Source organism: Oncorhynchus nerka, linkage group LG7 (genome assembly GCF_034236695.1).
Source record: "Oncorhynchus nerka isolate Pitt River linkage group LG7, Oner_Uvic_2.0, whole genome shotgun sequence".
Taxonomy (NCBI): Eukaryota; Metazoa; Chordata; class Actinopteri; order Salmoniformes; family Salmonidae; genus Oncorhynchus; species Oncorhynchus nerka.
Genome location: NC_088402.1, coordinates 19,676,341 through 19,694,403, shown reverse-complemented (window position 1 = coordinate 19,694,403; position 18,063 = coordinate 19,676,341). Strand labels below are relative to the sequence as shown.

General features: G+C 43.4%; 1 protein-coding gene across 1 annotated transcript; it reads left to right on the top strand.

Annotated features, from left to right (window-relative positions):
- The first annotated feature begins 36 nt into the window (after positions 1-36).
- On the top strand, positions 37-17,777 carry mapk15 (mitogen-activated protein kinase 15). The gene is made up of 15 exons (XM_029665408.2): positions 37-126; positions 392-543; positions 1,716-1,814; positions 2,093-2,122; positions 8,135-8,225; positions 8,941-9,071; positions 9,247-9,410; positions 9,620-9,759; positions 9,920-9,977; positions 12,519-12,656; positions 13,134-13,239; positions 13,466-13,817; positions 13,936-14,069; positions 15,626-15,778; positions 16,088-17,777. The coding sequence occupies exons 2-15, from the start codon at positions 475-477 to the stop codon at positions 16,271-16,273; spliced, it is 1,851 nt and encodes a 616-aa protein (XP_029521268.2). The 5' UTR covers positions 37-126; positions 392-474; the 3' UTR covers positions 16,274-17,777.
- The last annotated feature ends 286 nt before the right edge of the window (positions 17,778-18,063 follow it).

Genomic DNA, 18,063 nt, shown 5'->3' with positions numbered 1-18,063 from the left:
CCAGGACAACAAACAATTACAAAAAGAACCCGATATGCTTTTTTTCCTATCCAGCAGCAAACCACCATCGGCTGTCGCTGATATCCTTGAACCGGACCTTTTCAGTGCTTTCAAAGGAGACCATGGGTAATTTTATTTAAGGGATATATTTGTGAATGAATGTATCGGTGGGCAACGACTGTGATTGATCAGTAACCATTCAACATTAGCTCAGAAGTTCAAAGGGGCTAGCTTGCATGCTGCTGGCTGTTATAAACAACATAGCTAGCTAAAATCACGTGTTTTATATTTAACTCATTCAAACGAGAGGGTGTGAAGATTCCAGCTCCAAGAAGTTGATACCTTGAATCACATGTTTTCAGAACGTTCATGATCAAACTTTTCTTTGCAGAATTTCAACTTGGGGCTGAGACTGTTCCATTGTAATTAAGGCATGAGAAACATTGCATAGAGTTATCTAAACAAAGAAGAAGGATGAACGTCACAGAGGTGGAGGATCATATTTCCATGAAATATGAAATACAAAGAAGACTTGGAAAGGGGGTAAGTAATCTAGGCTGTCTCCGGTTTTTATAGTTATGTGAAAAGTTATTTGTTGGGAAGAAGGTCGAATTTATGAATGACAGCTGTATTGCACGCTGCTGTCAAACAATAATAGTAGCGACAAAAAGCAATTAGTTGTTTACGTTTTTTGTCGGTTTTGAAAATGTATTTTAAATGAATAATCAAATTACTTTCAATTGCACACATTGCTACATTTCACTTTTTCCTCCCCAGTCTTTCCATGTAGAAAAATTCTTACAATTCCCCAGAATTAAAGTTCCTTTGAATAATGATGTCATAAGCTAGAGGATTGTCAGAACAAGCTGTTTCTTTCAGCCAGATCAGTAGACTTTGATACTAGGGAAATAGAAAAATCAGTGACTTCAGAGTCCAAAGCTTTTGTTTTGTTTATCCCCAGACATAGAATAATGGAATCTCTGCCTTCATTCCCTTTGACAAACAAAGAAGAGAGTTTCTCGCCATGTGTTATAAGCATCCGGGAGTCCAGATCTATCTCTGAACTGTATAGTGCCAGGTGGTAAACCTGGGACACTGTTGAGTCATGTAGATACATCATACAGATGCTAACTAATATTCCCTTGAGGGGAGGCTAACGGTCATATTACACTTGTTAACAGTTAACTACAGTTTAATTTTACCCAAGAAAATAATGTGTTTGGGCACTATTCCCAGGTTACAATACCAAGAATACAATCATAAGTTCCAAGACAGTAATTTGTCAAAAACATGTAAGAAAGTCTTCCTTGACAACCCCTATTTCTCCAGTTTTCATTCCGTCTGATAATATTAAAGTAAGCCTTGCTTTGCTTGTTAAGCAGGATGTCATTGACGCCAGGTGGGACTGGCCACAGAGGGACCAGTGTCTAGTGAACCTGATCATGTGTTCTCTCAGCTCAGCACTGGGCTGTCTGTCGGGGGACCCATTGTCATAACCAGTCACCTCTCCTCGATGTGCTGCTGACTCTAAAAGTGCTTAGTAATGTCTCTAGAACGTTTTGTCTTTCCTTACTCTCCACTCTACTTCACTGTCTGTTTTCATATTGTGATTTTAGTTTCTCTTGGGGCTCAACTGCAGTCTTGTAGCAGTTTGTTTAACCTTTAATCCTTATAATGATTCACTAACAGTTTTATATTTCTTTATCTGTGTCCAGGCATATGGGATTGTATGGAAGGCTGTGGACAGGCAGACAGGAGAAGTTGTGGCTGTTAAGAAAATATTTGATGCCTTCAGGAATAGGACTGATGCCCAGGTTTGTGATACATGATGATATTGGTCATTGACATTGTCTGCCATTAACAAGGTGTAGCTACAGAGGTATAACCTTAATACTGTATATGTTGTGCAGGTTTCTGGAGCATAGCAAAGAAGACTCTGTTCAACAACCTTGACTATATCTAATTATAATTTTATGAAATACTGTAACAGCCAGGGGTTCTCAAACAGCTTGTGTATTATTTTTGTTGTTGTTAATGATTAAATAGATTGTCAATTAAGATTGACTTGTCACAATGTTTTTCTTCTCAACAGAGGACATTCAGAGAAATAATGTTTCTTCAGGTAAGAATGAATACCTATATCAGTTAGTGTAATAGTGTTGCTTACGTCCCTCTCCTTTCCCCAACCTGGGCTCGAACCAGGGACCATCTGAACACATCAACAACGGCCTCCCACAAAGCATCGTTATCTATCGCTCTGCAAAAGCCATGGCCTTTGCAGAGCAAGGGAAACAACTACTTCAAGGTCTCAGAGCAAGTGATGTCACCGATTGAAACGCTAATAGCGCGCACTGCTAATTAGCTAGCCATTTCACACCGGGTATATTAACAACAAATGGAAAGTTGAAGTGGGTTTTGTTTGATGGGAGCACAAGCGCAGCCTGCAGCCAGCGCCACAGCCAGAGTAGAATGGTCCTGTTGCTGTGGAAACTGGGGCCGTGCTTGCATACCGTAATGTAAACACCAGATGGCTCCTGCTCTTCAGGAAGAGTAAAAAAGTTGTGAATAACATAGGCAAGAACCAAAAATCTCACGTAAACATGGTCTGTCCACGATAAATTATGGATAACAAAATGGACACTAAAATGTTTATGGCATGGTTTTTAAATTAATGTGTAAACTGATCATTCCCTATGCTAATGTGACAGATACAGTTCTGTTGAGTTATTCTGGGGGGTAGGGTGTGCCATATGTAAACTAACATATGGAATTATTTTAAGATGGTGGATAATTTAGCTATTTGATTTAGAATTTTAGGACCCTTGTCGGTGTAAAACAAATATATACAAAAATTGGTTTGACAAAATATAGAATTTGGCCTTTACTGCTATAGCCCATAGAAGCACATTGAATAACTCATTCATAAATGGCAAAACAAACAGTCAAAAAGGAGATATAAGAAAGCTCAGGAAACATTTTTGGTTTTTGGACACATATTTAAGCCTTCTTTTTTATTTGCACAAAACTACCTCCATACTTCCATTTAAAAGATAGAACCGGTACCAGGTTACCTTTTTCATTTATCTAGGCAAGTCAGTTAAGAAAATAATCTTATTTACAATGACGGCCTAACCCAGACGATGCTGGGCCAATTGTGCACCACCCTATGGGACTCCCAAACACGCCTGTTGTGATGCAGCCTGGAATCGAACCAGGGTCTGTAATGATGCATCTAGCACTGAGATGCAGTGCTTTAGACCGCTGTGCCAATCAGTAGCCCAACATTCAGACGAGTCCCGTGACACTTGTGGGGGTCGTACAGCAAAACTGAGAACTCCATCGTGTTCATGGGAATCTCATCTTTCCATAGATTGGTTCATTATTAGTTAAGCCAAACCGTTCGGACACTACAGATGTTTTAATGAGAAGATCAATTTTCGGAATGTCTTGTGGTCTGACAAACACCGCTGTAGCCTGGCCACCTTCCACCAGTGGTGGAAAAAGTACCCTAATTGTCATACTTGAGTAAAAGTAAAGATACCTTAATAGAAAATGACTCTAGTAAAAGTGAAAATCACCCAGTAAAATACTACTTGAGTAAAAGTCCAAAGGTTTTGGGGTTTTAAATATACTTATGTATCAAAGTAAATGTAATTGTTAAAATGTACTTAAAGTATCAAAAATAAAACTATTAATATATTTTCTTACGGTTAGCCAGGGGCACACACCAACACTCAGACATAATTGACAAACAATGATTTTGTGTTTAGTGAGTTCCCCAGATAAGAAGAAGTAGACCTAGGGATGTTTTCTTGATAAGTGTGTGAATTTGACCATTTTCCTTCCTGCTAAGCATTCAAAATTGAACAAGTACTTTTGGGTGTCAGGGAAAATGTATGGAGTAAAAATAATATTATTTTCATTTGGAATGTAGTGAAGTGAAAGTTGTCAAAAATATAAATAGTAAAGTACCGACACCCCCCCAAAAACGACTTAAGTAGTACTTTAAAGTATTTCTACTTAAGTACTTTACACTACTGCCTTCCATCTCAGATGCAGATGGCCAACATAGGTGGATGCAGTGGATTGAGACACAGCCCATGCAAAAAAATATAGTTCTAGCTTAAACAGATGGATGTTGATGGGAGATTTTTTTCTTATGTTATTTCAATTGATGCATGGGTGCATCAATAGACTCTTAAGGATATTTAAAGAGACTACTAACAGTATTGGGGAAAGTTTGCTGTGTGATTTTGGTGCTTAGTTAATCATTCAGATGGTGACCATATATTCTGTCCTCATGAAAGTGGATAGAAAACTGATCACACAGGACAAGCAAACAGTGTGGTCCGCTTTTATCGGTCTCCAGTCTCCACCATCCACTCCAGCAAGGGAAAACAGAGGCCAGGGCCTTAAGCTGTGAGTGAGTGTCCATAATAAGGCTGTTACTATCTCCCACAGAAACACTGGCACACCAGTCTCTGGATGGTTTACATCACATAGCATTTCAACATTGACCCATCCCAACACTATCTAGACTGTTATGCCACCATCCCTAAGAAGATTCTCCCTTTTGTAGTCAAACCAAATCACATTTTATTTGTCACATGAACCAAATACAACAGGTGTAGACTTTACCATCAAATGCTTACTACAAGCCCTTAACCAACAATGAATGCAGTTTTAAGAAAATGGAGTTAAGAAAATATTGACTAAATAAACTAAAGTTATTTTTTATTTTTTATTTTTTTAAGTAACAATAAAATAACAATAATGGGGTACTGGTACCGAGTCAATGTGCGGTAATACAGATTAATCAAGGTCATCTGTACATGTAGGTAGGAGTAAGATGACTATGCATAGATAATAAACAGCAAGTTGCGGCAGTGTAAAAACAAAGGGGGGGTGGGGGTCTATGTAAATAGTCCGGGTGGCCATTTGATTAATTGTTCAGCAGTCTTATGGCTTAGGGGTAGAAGCTGTTAAGGAGCCTTTTGGACCAAGACGTGGCACTCCAGTACCGCTTGCCGTGCGGTAGCAGAGAGAACAGCCTATTACTTTGGTGACTGGAGTCTTAGAAAAAATGTTTAGGCCTTCCTCTGACACCACCCAGTATACACAATACCAGTCAAAAGTTTGGACACATACTCATTGAAGGGTTTTTCTTAATTTTTACTATTTTCTACATTGTAGAATAATAGTAAAGACATCAAAACTATGAAATAACACATATGGAATCATGTAGTAACCAAAGTATTATATTTTCAAATATATTTTAGATTTTAGATTCTTCAAAGTAGCCACCCTTTTGCCGGTTGGAACCAAAAATGGCAAATTTGGACTCATCACCAAAGGACAGATTTCCACCAGTCTAATGCCCATCTCTCATTTTTCTTGGCCCAAGAAAGTCTCTTTTTATTATTGGTGTCCTTTAGTAAAGGTTTCTTTGCAGCAATTCGACCATGAAGGCCTGATTCACAGTCTCCTCTGAACAGTTGATGTTGAGATGCGTCTGTTACTTGAACTCTGTGAAGCATTTATTTGGGTTGCAATCTGAGGTGCAGTTAACTCTAATGAACTTGTCCTCTGCAGCAGAGGTCACTCTGGGTCTTCCTTTCCTGTGGCGGTCCTCATGAGAGCCAGTTAACTCTAATGAACTTGTCCTCTGCAGCAGAGGTTACTCTGGGTCTTCCTTTCCTGTGGCGGTCCTTATGAGAGCCAGTTAACTCTAATGAACTTGTCCTCTGCAGCAGAGGTTACTCTGGGTCTTCCTTTCCTGTGGCGGTCCTTATGAGAGCCAGTTAACTCTAATGAACTTGTCCTCTGCAGCAGAGGTAACTGTGGGTCTTCCTTTCCTGTGGCGGTCCTCATGAGAGCCAGTTAACTCTAATGAACTTGTCCTCTGCAGCAGAGGTAACTGTGGGTCTTCCTTTCCTGTGGCGGTCCTCATGAGAGCCAGTTAACTCTAATGAACTTGTCCTCTGCAGCAGAGGTAACTGTGGGTCTTCCTTTCCTGTGGCGGTCCTCATGAGAGCCAGTTAACTCTAATGAACTTGTCCTCTGCAGCAGAGGTAACTGTGGGTCTTCCTTTCCTGTGGCGGTCCTCATGAGAGCCAGTTAACTCTAATGAACTTGTCCTCTGCAGCAGAGGTAACTCTGGGTCTTCCTTTCCTGTGGCGGTCCTTATGAGAGCCAGTTAACTCTAATGAACTTGTCCTCTGCAGCAGAGGTAACTGTGGGTCTTCCTTTCCTGTGGCGGTCCTCATGAGAGCCAGTTAACTCTAATGAACTTGTCCTCTGCAGCAGAGGTAACTGTGGGTCTTCCTTTCCTGTGGCGGTCCTTATGAGAGCCAGTTAACTCTAATGAACTTGTCCTCTGCAGCAGAGGTAACTGTGGGTCTTCCTTTCCTGTGGCGGTCCTCATGAGAGCCAGTTAACTCTAATGAACTTGTCCTCTGCAGCAGAGGTAACTGTGGGTCTTCCTTTCCTGTGGCGGTCCTCATGAGAGCCAGTTAACTCTAATGAACTTGTCCTCTGCAGCAGAGGTAACTGTGGGTCTTCCTTTCCTGTGGCGGTCCTCATGAGAGCCAGTTAACTCTAATGAACTTGTCCTCTGCAGCAGAGGTAACTCTGGGTCTTCCTTTCCTGTGGCGGTCCTCATGAGAGCCAGTTAACTCTAATGAACTTGTCCTCTGCAGCAGAGGTAACTCTGGGTCTTCCTTTCCTGTGGCGGTCCTCATGAGAGCCAGTTAACTCTAATGAACTTGTCCTCTGCAGCAGAGGTAACTGTGGGTCTTCCTTTCCTGTGGCGGTCCTCATGAGAGCCAGTTAACTCTAATGAACTTGTCCTCTGCAGCAGAGGTTACTCTGGGTCTTCCTTTCCTGTGGCGGTCCTCATGAGAGCCAGTTTCATCATAGGGATTGATGGTTTTTGCGACTGCACTTGAAGAAACGTTCAACATTTTTGAAATTTTGCAGATTGACTGACCTTCATGTCTTAAAGTAATGATGGACTGTCGTTTCTCTTTGCTTATTTGAGCTGTTCTTGCCATAATATGGACTTGATCTTTCAACAAATAGGGCTATCTTCTGTATGCCACCCCTACCTTGTCACAACACAACTGATTGTTTCAAACGCATTAAGAAGGAAAGAAATTCCACAAATTAATGTTCAACAAGGCGCACCTGTTAATTGAAATGCATTCCAGGTGACTGCCTTCATGAAGCCTTGGGCTCCCGAGTGGCGCAGCGGTCTAAGGCACTGCATCTCATTGCTAGAAGCATCACTACAGACCCTGGTTCAATTCCAGGCTGTATCACAACTGGCTGTGATTGGGAGTCCCATAGGGTGGCGCACAATTGGCTTGGCCCAGCGTTGTCCAGGTTAGGGTTTGGCCAGGGTAGGCTGTCATTGTAAATAAGAATTTGTTCTTAACTCACTTGCCTAGTTAAATAAAGGTTATATAAAAAATGAATAGAAAGCCGGTTGAGAGAATGCCAAGAGTATGCAAATCTGTCATCAAGGCAAAGGGTTTATTTAAAAAAAAAAGTGTAACACTTTTTCGGTTACTACATGAATCCGTTTGTGGTATTTCATAGTTTTGATGTCTTCGCTATTATTCTACAATGTAGAAAATAGTACAAATAAAGAAAATTCCTGCAAATGAGTAGGTGTGTCCAAACTTTTGACTGGTACTGTAGGTCCTGGAAGGCAGGAAGCTTGGCCTCAGTGATGTACTGGGCTGTACGGAGTACCCTCTGAAGCGCCTTGAGGTCGGATGCCGAGCAGTTGCCATACCAGGCGGTGATGCAATCGGTCAGGATGCTCTCGATGGTGCAGCTGTAGAACTTTTTGAGGATCTGGGGACTCATGCCAAATCTTTTGTCTCCTGAGGGTGAAAAGGTGTTGTTGTGCCCTCTTCACAACTTTCTTGGTGTGTTTGGACCATGATAGTTTGTTAGTAATGTGGACACCAAGGAACTTGAAACTCTCTACCCGCTCCACTACAGCCCCTTCGATGTGAATGGGGGCATGTTCGGTCATAATGTTGTTTTAATTCATTTACGGTGGTCTTTGAGGACTGTGTGTGCGTGCTTGTGTCTTTTTCAAACAGTTATGTATTTCTCCCTGCAGGAATTTGGAGATCATGCCAACATCATCAAACTGCTGAACGTCATCAGAGCTCAAAATGACAACGATATTTACCTGGTCTTTGAATACATGGGTGAGGACTCTTATGTGGATTGTCTATTGACATCCATTTTGAATCTTCTGTCGGTTGACTTCAGGATTGTGGTGATTTGTGAAATGGTCGCACGCTATATAATATTACATGCCTATTAATAATAACAGATATACATGCAAGATGCTTGCATCGATGACTCTTGATGGTCAAAATCACCCTGATACCCAATAAAATACATTTATTTTTATCAGGGCTTTCCCACTGTATTTATTATTTTCCACCTACCTTGTAATACATTTGATGAGGTCGGCCATTATGAAATAACAACACAGAAAGAATGTAGGCAGTCAGGCAGGCAAGCTGCAAGGTTATGCAGCAGTTTAAACCTGGCACCAGAGGGAGGTGTGAGAGGGGAGGGCTCTTCTCCTCTTGGCTGCCTGCGATGCCTGCTGAGTCCACACATTGGACTGCTCTCTGATCTCTGCAGGCTAATCTCTGAGTGTGGGCCAACAACACGGCACATGTTTTCACTGGCACACCCCACCATGGAAAATGCCTCCTTTGTCCAACCCTGGCTAATTTTGGGGCACTGCAGGAGTGTGCAGATTGTTTATGGGAAACGTGACGTGTCTGGTTTGTTATTCATTGAGTGTTTTATTGAAAGGTGACATTATTCTGAGTGTGGTATGGATGAATGTTCAATGCTGGATGATTCCTGTTGGTTATTACTGTTTTTACCACCTGTGTGTTGCAGACACCGACCTGCACGCGGTGATAAAGAAAGGCAACCTGCTGAAAGACATCCATAAACGCTATGTCATGCATCAACTCCTTAAGGCCACCAAATACATGCACTCAGGCAATGTCATCCACAGAGACCAGAAGGTACAGTAGAATGTTTAAATTGCCAGTGTACTAAGAAGTGTGCATATTGAGAATATGACATTGCATTTGCAGATGTGCTGGTGCCACCAGTATGGGTGACGCTATCCAATTCTTCTTTTTCTGGAGGAAAAACAATTTGGATGACATTATTGAATTTGCTTTCCTCTTCCCACAGCCGTCCAATATTCTGCTTGACACGGATTGCTTTGTGAAGCTGTGTGACTTCGGTTTAGCAAGATCTCTCTACCAGATCCAGGAGGATGCTGGGAACCCGGCGCTGACCGAGTATGTGGCGACGCGGTGGTACAGACCTCCTGAGATCCTGCTGGGCTCCTCAAGGTACACATGCACTGAGACCTGCTGTAGTTTCTCAATAAACTGAGCCACTTCTTCAGGCTTGAATACATCTGAAAGAGATTAACTGTTTTCTTGATTTAGTGTTAACTTGGGTTTCTCATCAAATAATGCACCCAATGGGAAGGTAAGTATTCTTGCAGAAACCTGTCAGTGCCTGTGAAATCACTGAAATACTTTGATTTCTCCTATAGGTACACAAAGGGTGTAGACATGTGGAGTATAGGTTGTATCCTAGGAGAGATGCTGCTTGGGAAGCCCCTTTTCCCTGGAACCTCCACCATCAACCAGATAGAAAAAATCATGAGTGCCATTCCACACCCTAGTCCAGAGGGTGAGTATTCATTCCTGCCTGCACAGTTCACAGAAAACTGCTAGTGTGCTATTTGCTTGTTGAGCACTAGTGGTGGAATCAAGCTTTTATGCCTCTAACTGACCAAGTTAACTGACCAACTGATCATTACTTAAGTAATGATATGTGATTTTGTTTTCAGACGTACTTTCGATCAGATCTGAGTATGGTGCCTCTGTGATTCAGAGGATGCTACTGAGGTAAGTCATAGCGGAAGTCCTACAGAAGTAAATATGTCTATATAAAGGTGTCTAGACATTTTGAGAGCTTGAGACATTTACATTTACATTTAAGTCATTTAGCAGACGCTCTTATCCAGAGCGACTTACAAATTGGTGCGTTCACCTTAAGACATCCAGTGGAACAGCCACTTTACAATAGTGCATCTAAATCTTTTAAGGGGGGTGAGAAGGATTACTTTATCCTATCCTAGGTATTCCTGAAAGAGGTGGGGTTTCAGGTGTCTCCGGAAGGTGGTGATTGACTCCGCTGTCCTGGCGTCGTGAGGGAGTTTGTTCCACCATTGGGGGGCCAGAGCAGCGAACAGTTTTGACTGGGCTGCGCGGGAACTGTACTTCCTCAGTGGTAGGGAGGCGAGCAGGCCAGAGGTGGATGAACGCAGTGCCCTTGTTTGGGTGTAGGGCCTGATCAGAGCCTGGAGGTACTGAGGTGCCGTTCCCCTCACAGCTCCGTAGGCAAGCACCATGGTCTTGTAGCGGATGCGAGCTTCAACTGGAAGCCAGTGGAGAGAGCGGAGGAGCGGGGTGACGTGAGAGAACTTGGGAAGGTTGAACACCAGACGGGCTGCGGCGTTCTGGATGAGTTGTAGGGGTTTAATGGCACAGGCAGGAGCCCAGCCAACAGCGAGTTGCAGTAATCCAGACGGGAGATGACAAGTGCCTGGATTAGGACCTGCGCTGCTTCCTGTGTGAGGCAGGGTCGTACTCTGGGATGTTGTAGAGCATGAACCTACAAGAACGGGCCACCGCCTTGATGTTAGTTGAGAACGACAGGGTGTTGTCCAGGATCACGCCAAGGTTCTTAGCGCTCTGGGAGGAGGACACAATGGAGTTGTCAACCGTGATGGCGAGATCATGGAACGGGCAGTCCTTCCCCGGGAGGAAGAGCAGCTCCGTCTTGCCGAGGTTCAGCTTGAGGTGGTGATCCGTCATCCACACTGATATGTCTGCCAGACATGCAGAGATGCGATTCGCCACCTGGTCATCAGAAGGGGGAAAGGAGAAGATTAATTGTGTGTCGTCTGCATAGCAATGATAGGAGAGACCATGTGAGGTTATGACAGAGCCAAGTGACTTGGTGTATAGCGAGAATAGGAGAGGGCCTAGAACAGAGCCCTGGGGGACGCCAGTGGTGAGAGCGTGGTGAGGAGACAGATTCTCGCCACGCCACCTGGTAGGAGCGACCTGTCAGGTAGGACGCAATCCAAGCGTGGGCCGCGCCGGAGATGCCCAACTCGGAGAGGGTGGAGAGGAGGATCTGATGGTTCACAGTATCGAAGGCAGCCGATAGGTCTAGAAGGATGAGAGCAGAGGAGAGAGTTAGCTTTAGCAGTGCGGAGGGCCTCCGTGATACAGAGAAGAGCAGTCTCAGTTGAATGACTAGTCTTGAAACCTGACTGATTTGGATCAAGAAGGTCATTCTGAGAGAGATAGCGGGAGAGCTGGCCAAGGACGGCACGTTCAAGAGTTTTGGAGAGAAAAGAAAAAGGGATACTGGTCTGTAGTTGTTGACATCGGAGGGATCGAGTGTAGGTTTTTTCAGAAGGGGTGCAACTCTCGCTCTCTTGAAGACAGAAGGGACGTAGCCAGCGGTCAGGGATGAGTTGATGAGCGAGGTGAGGTAAGGGAGAAGGTCTCCGGAAATGGTCTGGAGAAGAGAGGAGGGAATAGGGTCAAGCGGGCAGGTTGTTGGGCGGCCGGCCGTCACAAGACGCGAGATTTCATCTGGAGAGAGAGGGGAGAAAGAGGTCAGAGCACAGGGTAGGGCAGTGTGAGCAGAACCAGCGGTGTCGTTTGACTTAGCAAACGAGGATCGTCAAAATGGTTGACGAAGTCATCTGCAGAGAGGGAGGAGGGGGAGGGGAGGAGGATTCAGGAGGGAGGAGAAGGTGGCAAAGAGCTTCCTAGGGTTAGAGGCAGATGCTTGGAATTTAGAGTGGTAGAAAGTGGCTTTAGCAGCAGAGACAGAAGAGGAAAATGTAGAGAGGAGGGAGTGAAAGGATGCCAGGTCCGCAGGGAGGCGAGTTTTCCTCCATTTCCGCTCGGCTGCCCGGAGCCCTGTTCTGTGAGCTCGCAATGAGTCGTCGAGCCACGGAGCAGGAGGGGAGGACCGAGCCGGCCTGGAGGATAGGGGACATAGAGAATCAAGGGATGCAGAAAGGGAGGAGAGGAGGGTTACTATAGGTAACTATAAGAGAAGACTATAAGAGGAGGAGGAGACTATAAGGTTCTATCTGCAGTTTTGTCAAAATATAGTTATTGATATTGCCTTGTTATATTCAAAGTTATCTACCTATGTAGTACTCTAAATACCCCCAATTGATGCTGTTAAGTTCAAAAGAATGCAAAATAAAATTTGCTAACACCATTCAAACCAATGAGGGTTCGGAAGGTTAAAGCCAATTATCTCATAATCATCTTTTTGCAGATAGAACCATATAGTTGCAAGCTCTTGATTTATTCACAGTGCTGCTGTCTGTATTTGTCTGCCTGCGTGGCCAGGCCCCAGGTGCCTCTAGAGGACCTTCTGCAGCCGTCGGTGCCCCCTGATGCCCTAGACCTGGTGTGTCGCCTGCTGGTTTTCAACCCAGATAAGAGGCTGACCGCTGAGCAGGCCCTGCAGCACCTCTACGTCTCCAGGTAACGTCCAATCTATTTATACAGCACATCTCATACATTAAAATGCAGTGCAATGTGCTTCATACAAGTTTTTATAGGCTGGTTATCAATCGTGTCCAGTCAAATGTATTGTATAACGCCCTTTTGAATCAGCAGTTAAGAGTAACCCAGGCTAGACCCCAAAGGGCAAGGAAGCTGACTTAAGTCACAAATTGCATTATATACCCAAAGGCCAATATGTCACAATGCTAGAATCCTTTAATGATGCTAATACCGTTCATTTCTGTTATTTGTTGCATCCCAAATGGCACCCTGTTCCCTACATAGTGCACTTCCTTTGACCTGGGCCCTGGTTAAAACTATTGCACTATGTTGGTTAGTTTTTTGCTTTTACAATGTTACTGAGTAGTGCTCGTCTTGGATTTAACAATGTTGTTATTTTCTATTTGTGTTGTGTTATGTCATAATCTTTGTGTTTTCCCCTTAATTTCACTGGAGATTCCACAACCCAGACAAGGAGCCAGGTCTGGACCATGCCGTGATCCTGCCTGTGGATGATGATGTCCAGTTGTCGGTGGTTCAGTACCGCAACAAACTGTACAAGGTAATACTGAGGGGAGGCAGGATGATGAACACCTGTCTCGTGTTCTGTGTTTGGTTGGCTTAGGGTAGGTCATTACTGACAATTGTTGAACAGTTACTAATAGAGTTTGAAACAAGTTCCTTTCAAGGCATTATGACAATAGACATTTTTATTAACGACTGAAAAAAGGCACAGTATCTATAATCAGTCTTCTCTATCCATCTTTTATCTCTGTCCCGTGGAAAAGATGATTCTAGAGAAGAGGACCACAAGGAGAATGCTACGTAATATCCAGCCCAGGCCGAAGAAGAAAGAGGAGCCGGTTTCTGGGTCTGGGTGTGACAGTGGAGACCATGGGAAGGAAAGGCCCAATGGGAAGAACAAAGGCGGGCCGGATCCAGTCCCACTGGCTGGTGATGGTGGAGGGGACCTTTGGGTTAAATCCCTTCATGGTAAGACTGAACACCAGGCTGCTCGTCCAGTTATCACCATACCCACCCCAGTACCTGTGTCTACCCTGCCAGCCCTGGAGAATACCAGCCCTGCAGCTAGCCCCGTCATGGGAAAGACTACATATAATCCCATCACACATGTTGCCAGTGAGTACACGAACACACGCATATGACCCCCAACATTCACATTCACATACACCTTCACACTTCATACACACAGGCGCATTCTTTCTCATGGTATTTGTCTTCTATTTCTCTCATGCAGATGGTTTTGTTAGAAGTCTGGCTGGACCACCTCACTATTTTCGCTCTGGTACTGCCAGCAGGAAATTGGAGCAACAGATGAGTGTTGAAAATGTAACTGTACTGCCAGCAGAGGGCGCTAACGGCAACACTGTTGTAAGTACCACTGTCATAAGAAAAACTGAGTTGTAATAGGAAAAACTCAGGTCCCAGGAAAGAGTTTAGTTACAACAGATGTAACAGATCATGTTAAATACAATACAACCTGCAACAAGGGAACAATAATCAATAACAATTCAAAAAGATTGTTGGATTTGCAGAATAAATCACCTATTTTATATCCTCTTGAGATACATGACGTAATACAATACCGACAAGGTAACTGCCAAAATAATGGAAACATTTGAGTAAATGAGGGCTACAAAGTATATTGAAAGCAGGTGCTTCCTGAGTTAATTAAGCAATTCTTTATTTTATTTAACTAGGCAATTCAGTTAAGAACAAGTTCTTGTTTACATTGACGGCCTACCAGGGAACAGTGGGTTAACTGTCTTGTTCAGGGGCAGAAGGACAGATTTTTACCTTGTCCGCTCGGGGATTCGATCCAGCAACCTTTCAGTTACTGGCCCAACTCACTAGGCTACCACTAGGCTACCTGCCACCCCAAAATTAACATTGGAATTAACATCCCATCATGCTTAGGGACATGTAAAAAAAAAAAAGTCCCCATCCACAGGGCACGGGGGTGGCAGGTATAGCCTCAAGATTAGAGCGTTGGGCCAGTAACCGAAAAATCTGCTGTTTTAAATCCCGGAGCCGACAAGGTGAAAACCTGCTGCTGTGCCCTTGAACAAGGCATTTACCCCCAATTGCTCAAGAGCCGCTTGACATTGTGACCCTGGTCGTGATCCCACTCCCTGCGGGTTTCTCAGGGGGAGTTGGGATATGCAAAAAAGACATTTGCATTACAGACTTGTTACAGGAAAAATATAAGCACCCCCCAAAAAAAAATATTATGAGTGGTCACTGAATGGTTTGATGAGCATGAAAACGATGTAAACCATATGCCATGGCTGTCTCAGTCACCAGATCTAAACCCAATTGAACACCTATGGAAAATTCTGGAGTGGCGCCTGAGATAGCGTTTTCCACCACCAACAACAAAACACAAAATGATGACATTTCTTGTGGAAGAATGGTGTCACATCCCTCCAATAGAGTTCCAGACACTTGTAGAATCTATGCCACGGTGCATTGAAGCTGTTCTTGTCCGTGGTGGCCCAACACCCTATGAAGACACTATGTTGGTGTTTCCTTTATTTTGGAAGTTACCTGTATGTGTATACGTGACGTGTTTGTGCAAATCATCAGTTTCTCCTCGGTCCTCGTACTAGGACCTTCAGTGATTAGTTGCAGCGTCACATGTTCATAGCAAAATACAAGAGAATAAACTACACACAATTCCGTACATTCAGACTGACGCAACCTTCAGCTAGCACCTTGAATGTCTCAAATATAGACTACTGGATAGACAAGCATGTTAGTTGTGTGCATTACAGACAGAGACTGTAGATTTATGAGCCATTGTGTTGATCACTACGCAGCACAACAAGTTATTTTGAGTGTCCACTGCAAAATATACATGCATGGAGATATTTTTCTGTAATAATTTCTTTCTCTTTTTTTGCTCTATCTCTTTTCCTATCTGTTAGTCTATGGAGCAGATTCTGCAGCGCGGTCGCTCAGCACCTGTCAGCCACAACCGTTCCTTCTCCCTGACCCTCTCCCATCCCCAGAACAACCCGCTGGTCCGCAGAGACGAGCCCTCTGTGTCCTCAGGGATATGTGTCACCTCTGCACGCCTGGTGAGTGGACATTGCCCTGCTATTTTAACAAACTCATACTCTATGATCTCATATACTGTTGCTGCTGCCACTATTGAGAAGACTTTATGTCAATGCCATGAATCATCTTCTGTAATGTGTCCTTTCCCAATGTTTCATTATCACCCTGTTGAGAGCAGGGAACTCAGCTGCTGGCTGTGATATGTTTTTACATTGTAGCCTAAATTTGGATGTAAAGGACTTGTCCCATATTCCCCCTCATAAAATGTTGGTCTCCCCCTCTAACCCATATTTTCTCTCCATTTGGTTATTTTTGGGGGTTAAACAAAGAACCAGCAGTCCCAGTCTCAGACACGAGAGGCACGGCCCCCTCCCAGGTTCAGTAAGAAGGTTTTCCAGAGTAAAGCCAATGTGGTGGCTGCCGGGGATCCCCGTGCCAAACTGGGCAGCTATTCTCAGGCCTATGGCACCATCAACAAGACAGAGCTGGATAACCTTATGAAGAATCAACAGTAACCACCACACTATGCTGGATGTATGGGACACTGTCTGACATCAGACGGGCAATAGACGAGGGGACAGGGAACAGGGAGATATAGGCTAGTGGAATGTTTGGGGAGGAAAGTATTATTGCGAGACGAAAGTTAGGAGTTCAGCAGTACAGATTGGAAGTAACCATGGAGACATGGAAATCCATAGAGTAAAGGTGACAATGATTAAATGCCATCAACTTAGCCCCACTTCCTTTGTGAAATAATGACTCGCTGGGAAATGGTAACTATAAATCCTTAGCTTAATGTAACTACATTTGCAAGGGTTTTTACAGTGAAATGCTTTATACTAGAGGACAGCAGATATACCAGTGTAAATATATACAGTACCAGTCAAAGGTTTGGACACACCTACTCATTCAAGGGTTTTTCTTTATTTTTACTATTTTCTACATTGTAGAATAATAGTGAAGACATTCCAACTATGGCATAACACATATGGAATCATGTATTAAGCAAAAAAGTGTAAAACAAATCAAAATATATTTTATATTTGAGATTCTTCAAAGTAGCCACATTGATGACAGCTTTGCACACTCTTGGCATTCTCTCAACCAAGTTCACCTAGAATGTTTAGCTTTTTCAACCGTCTTGAAGGAGTTCCCGCATATGCTGAGCACTTGTTGGCTGCTTTTCCTTCACTCTGCGGTCCAACTCATCCCAAACCATCTCAATTGGGTTGAGTGATTGTGGAGGACAGGTCATCTGATGCAGCACTCCGTCACTCTCTTGGTCAAATAGCCCTTACACAGCCTGGAGGTGTGTTGGGCCATTGTCCCGTTGAAAAACAAATTATAGTCCCACTAAGTGCAAAACAGATGGCATGGCGTATGCTGTGGTAGCCATGCTGTTTAAGTGTGCCTTGAATTCTAAATAAATCACAGACCATGTCACCAGCAAAGCACCCCCACATCATCACACCTCCTCCATGCTTCATGGTGGGAACCACACATGCAGAGATCATCCATTCACCTACTCTGCATCTCACAAAGACATGGCAGTTGGAACCAAAAATCTGAAATTTGGACTAATCAGACCAAATTTGGACTAATCAGACCGGTCTAATGTCCATTGCTCGTGTTTCTTGGCCCAAGCAAGTCTCTTCTTCTTATTGGTGTCCTTTAGTAGTGGTTTCTTTGCAGCAATTCACAGTCTCTTCTGAACAGTTGAAATTGAGATGTGTCTGTTCAACTCTGTGAAGCATTTATTTGGGCTGCAATCTGAGGTGCAGTTAACTCTAATGAACTTATCTTCTGCAGCAGAGGTAACTGTGGGTCTTCCTTTCCTGTGGCAGTCCTCATGAGAGCCAGTTTCATCATAGCACTTGATGGTTTTTGCGACTGCACTTGAAGTTCTTGAAATTCTTTCAAAATTCTTGAAATGTTCCACATTGACTGACCTTCATGTCTTAAAGTAATGGACTGTCGTTTCTCTTTGCTTATTTGAGCTGTTCTTGCCATAATATGGACTTGGTATTTAAATATATATATATATATATATATATATAAATATTAAATATATATATATATATTTAATATATATATAATATAATATATATTTAACCTTTATTTAACTAGGCAAGTGTTTTAAGAACAAATTCTTATCTACAATGACGGCCTACACCGGCCAAACCCGGACGACGCTGAACCAATTGTGCGCCATCCTATGGGACTCCCAATCATGGCCGGTTGTGATACAGCTAAATGGGGCTATCTTCTGTATACCACCTCTACCTTGTCACAACACAACTGATTG